At 48.1% G+C, this 2,961-nt stretch overlaps 1 protein-coding gene across 1 annotated transcript; it reads right to left on the bottom strand.

Moving 5' to 3' along the window:
* Positions 1 to 1,607: 1,607 nt before the first annotated feature.
* On the bottom strand, positions 1,608 to 2,126 carry N7539_000115 (uncharacterized protein; the record flags this gene model as incomplete). The annotated part of the gene is made up of 3 exons (XM_056929719.1): positions 1,608 to 1,649; positions 1,787 to 1,940; positions 2,032 to 2,126. 3 exons carry the CDS (start codon positions 2,124 to 2,126, stop codon positions 1,608 to 1,610), a joined length of 291 nt encoding a protein of 96 aa, XP_056794012.1.
* Between the last annotated feature and the right edge of the window lie 835 nt (positions 2,127 to 2,961).

Here is a 2,961-nt window from a genome sequence, read left to right as displayed (position 1 = left end):
GACCTGCATGTCTCTCGATGATATGCCCGCTAATGATGCTCATCAAAGGAGTCAAGCTCATCGTCGATCCCTACCGGGCATGATTACTCTAGCTTGCCGGTGACCAGATCGCGGGGGATAATGACAGCCTTGTTGTTCAGCATGGTTCTGGACAAGATGGATCTCGGCTGTCTTCCAAGGGCCCATGTACCCAACGATTGCACGATTCGGTCGACGACTGGGTTACCACCGAGTTAGGGCGGTACTACTGCACTACTAAGCTCTGTGCATGGAGGGACTTGAAGTTTGTGTTCCGGGTCCGCTACGAAATGAACACCGATCGCAGATCTGAAACCACCCAAAAACTCTGTGGTAGTCCACTATTCAAGGCAATCTGGGTTATTTAGCGTTTGTCAATCACCCATTGCCAAAAATGACCTTACTGAAATGTCTGTTGGTGCTAGCTTGTCTCATCACTTCTTTCCGACATATATGTTACGGTCCAAAGTGCAGGAGATAAACCTGTTTTGCGTGATCTATAGCTATTGTCGGACTCAATAGAAGATAACTCTACGTATCTACCTCGAGTCTATTATCGACAATGTGCTCCAGTTGACTCACTCCCGATCATCTGGATTTGGGTTGATGAACAGGTCTCTTCCAGACTGCTTTACGTTGGAATGACAACCTGGACCGAAGCGAAGAACTTTACAAAAGCAAACATTTCCTCGGCGGGCATTCCAATAGCGGGTCATTGTCCCTAACTTCATATATTAAGTTATGGGACTGACACTCATGTCAGCGATTCAAGAGGCAAGATTCATGTGCCAGAGAGAGAGAGAGAGAGAGAGAGAGAGAAGGCCAGAAGAAAACTTGAATAGCCCGCTTCATCCAATCTGGAATAGAAGCCCGAGCAGCATCATTAGAGTGATTAGATTGCTGTCCCTATCGATCGTAAGTCTCGCCTGTTCAATCACTCGGTGGTTGAACCGCGGTAGCATGTATTTACTATGTAAGTTAGTACGTATTCCTGTCGAGATACAAAGACGAAACAAAATCTCCCTCGCCATCACTTACCAGTCACTGAATGAGTATTCGCCTCGGAGAGTTCGAGCTCGAGTCAGATCCACAGCGATCGATTTCCCAATATTGTCAATATCGGCGTGAGCTATATTCAGTCCGAATTTCGTCGTCAATGCCGGTGCCAAACTAAAGGCGAACATGTGCCCCCAGGAGCACACTCCACCGGGGCTTGAAGCCACCGTGCACGGAGAAAACAAAAAGACCATGCGAAATCATTGGAGGAGCACTGGTATCTAGCGGAGCCTTGTCCAGGACGAGCCAGAGCGAGTGCGAGTGCGAGTGTCCATGGAAATTTTGAATACTCCAGGCCTACCATGGACAATTACTTTGCGTCTGGGCCCTGCTTGATGCATTTACCTAAGACTGCAGGATATGGGACGAGGACCGACTCCATCAAGGCAAACTTCTCTTTTTTTTTTTCCTTTGCGTGGCTTTGTTGGTTCCCAAATGAGAACGATCGACTTTTCGACAAGAAGGAAGCCCTGGGAAATGGACCAACGCAGAATGTCCTGCAAGATGAAATCGTCCACGATACTGGCCTTCTTCTAGGCTGGTGCAGTCGAGACGACGAGTAAGAATGTCGTGCTCTCTAGATCGTCAGACAAACTTCACTCACTTCACTCACTTCACTCACTTCACTCACTTCACTCACTTCACTCACTTCACTCACTTCACTCACTTCACTCACTTCACTCACTTCACTCACTTCACTCACTTCACTCACTTCACCGGATGATGGGTAACAATACTCCAGTGAGTTGGTTTTATCCTGCGATTGATTGGGCCATGTCTCCGTGGAGGGTGGAGGAACTGGATACGAGAGCTGCCATGGTGACTGGAGGACATGACTCGTGCCGTTGTAACGCGGGGGCCGGCGCCTTGATTTGAGCGGGTGGAAGGGGTGTGGGCTCGATGAAGCTATATCTCAATTTGTGATAGTGTGAATCTTGCAAAGGGAAAATTACTCACCAGATAGGTAATTCGACCGACGTCTTGATCAACAAGCGTTGACTAATGCAACGAGCCTGTATGTTTGAGGCGCCGGATGTCGGTTTGAGTCGCATGTTGCCGGATGTGCTTGGGAGGTTGAATTCGTGCAGGTGCTTGATTTCCACCATTCGATCGACAAGGGATGTGCATGAATTAGAGAGTTTTAGCTATCAATGATCATGGAGCCTGAATTAGGTAGGTTTCACTACAGGCTAATTGTACTGGACCAAACCGGTTGGAGCAAGTACTGGGCCTTGATATCGCCCATACTTCAATAAATACTACCTTGGCGATTGCTAGACAATTTGACATACTACAATCACGCCAGACCAAGTATTGCTCGCAGCATAGATAAAAGTGTCTGCCCGTGAAATAGCACATCCTCGTGGGATATAGAAGTGACTGCATGTCGTTAGCAACCGTTTAGCCGAAACCACAATTCTCGCCTATCACAACTCAATTGCCATCTCTTTCTCTTCTCTTTTCCTGTGATTAAGGGAAGAGTATGTATCACAACAATAGCCGACCAAACCAGCCTTGGGAGAAAGGCATGCTAAGATTGTTATGGATGAGAAACCTAACTCCACCTTTCTCATGGACTGGCAGACCTCCAGCTGTCACATGCCATCATATGCTGCCTATGATCCAAAATCCACTTACAACAGCTCGCGGTCTTTCTATCAAGTGCCGTAGGTGAAGCTCAGCTGGTTCAGTGCGTGACTTGCCGGTTGCATTCATTCTCTACTCACTCTAGGAATGGTAACTCATTTGACTGCCTCCGTTGTGTAGCTGGGCTGCATTCATCATCAGGCTTTTCTCTTCACCAGAAACCCCCCCCCCCCCCCCCCCCGGTGCCGACCGCTTCGGACGCTGCGAAAATTCGAGGAATTCAGAAGAAAGAATGCAAAA

The sequence above is a fragment of the Penicillium diatomitis genome, assembly GCF_028827545.1.
Source record: "Penicillium diatomitis strain IBT 30728 chromosome Unknown utg000001l_segment0_segment0, whole genome shotgun sequence".
Lineage (NCBI taxonomy): Eukaryota > Fungi > Ascomycota > Eurotiomycetes > Eurotiales > Aspergillaceae > Penicillium > Penicillium diatomitis.
This window is presented reverse-complemented; position numbering and strand designations above follow the sequence as displayed.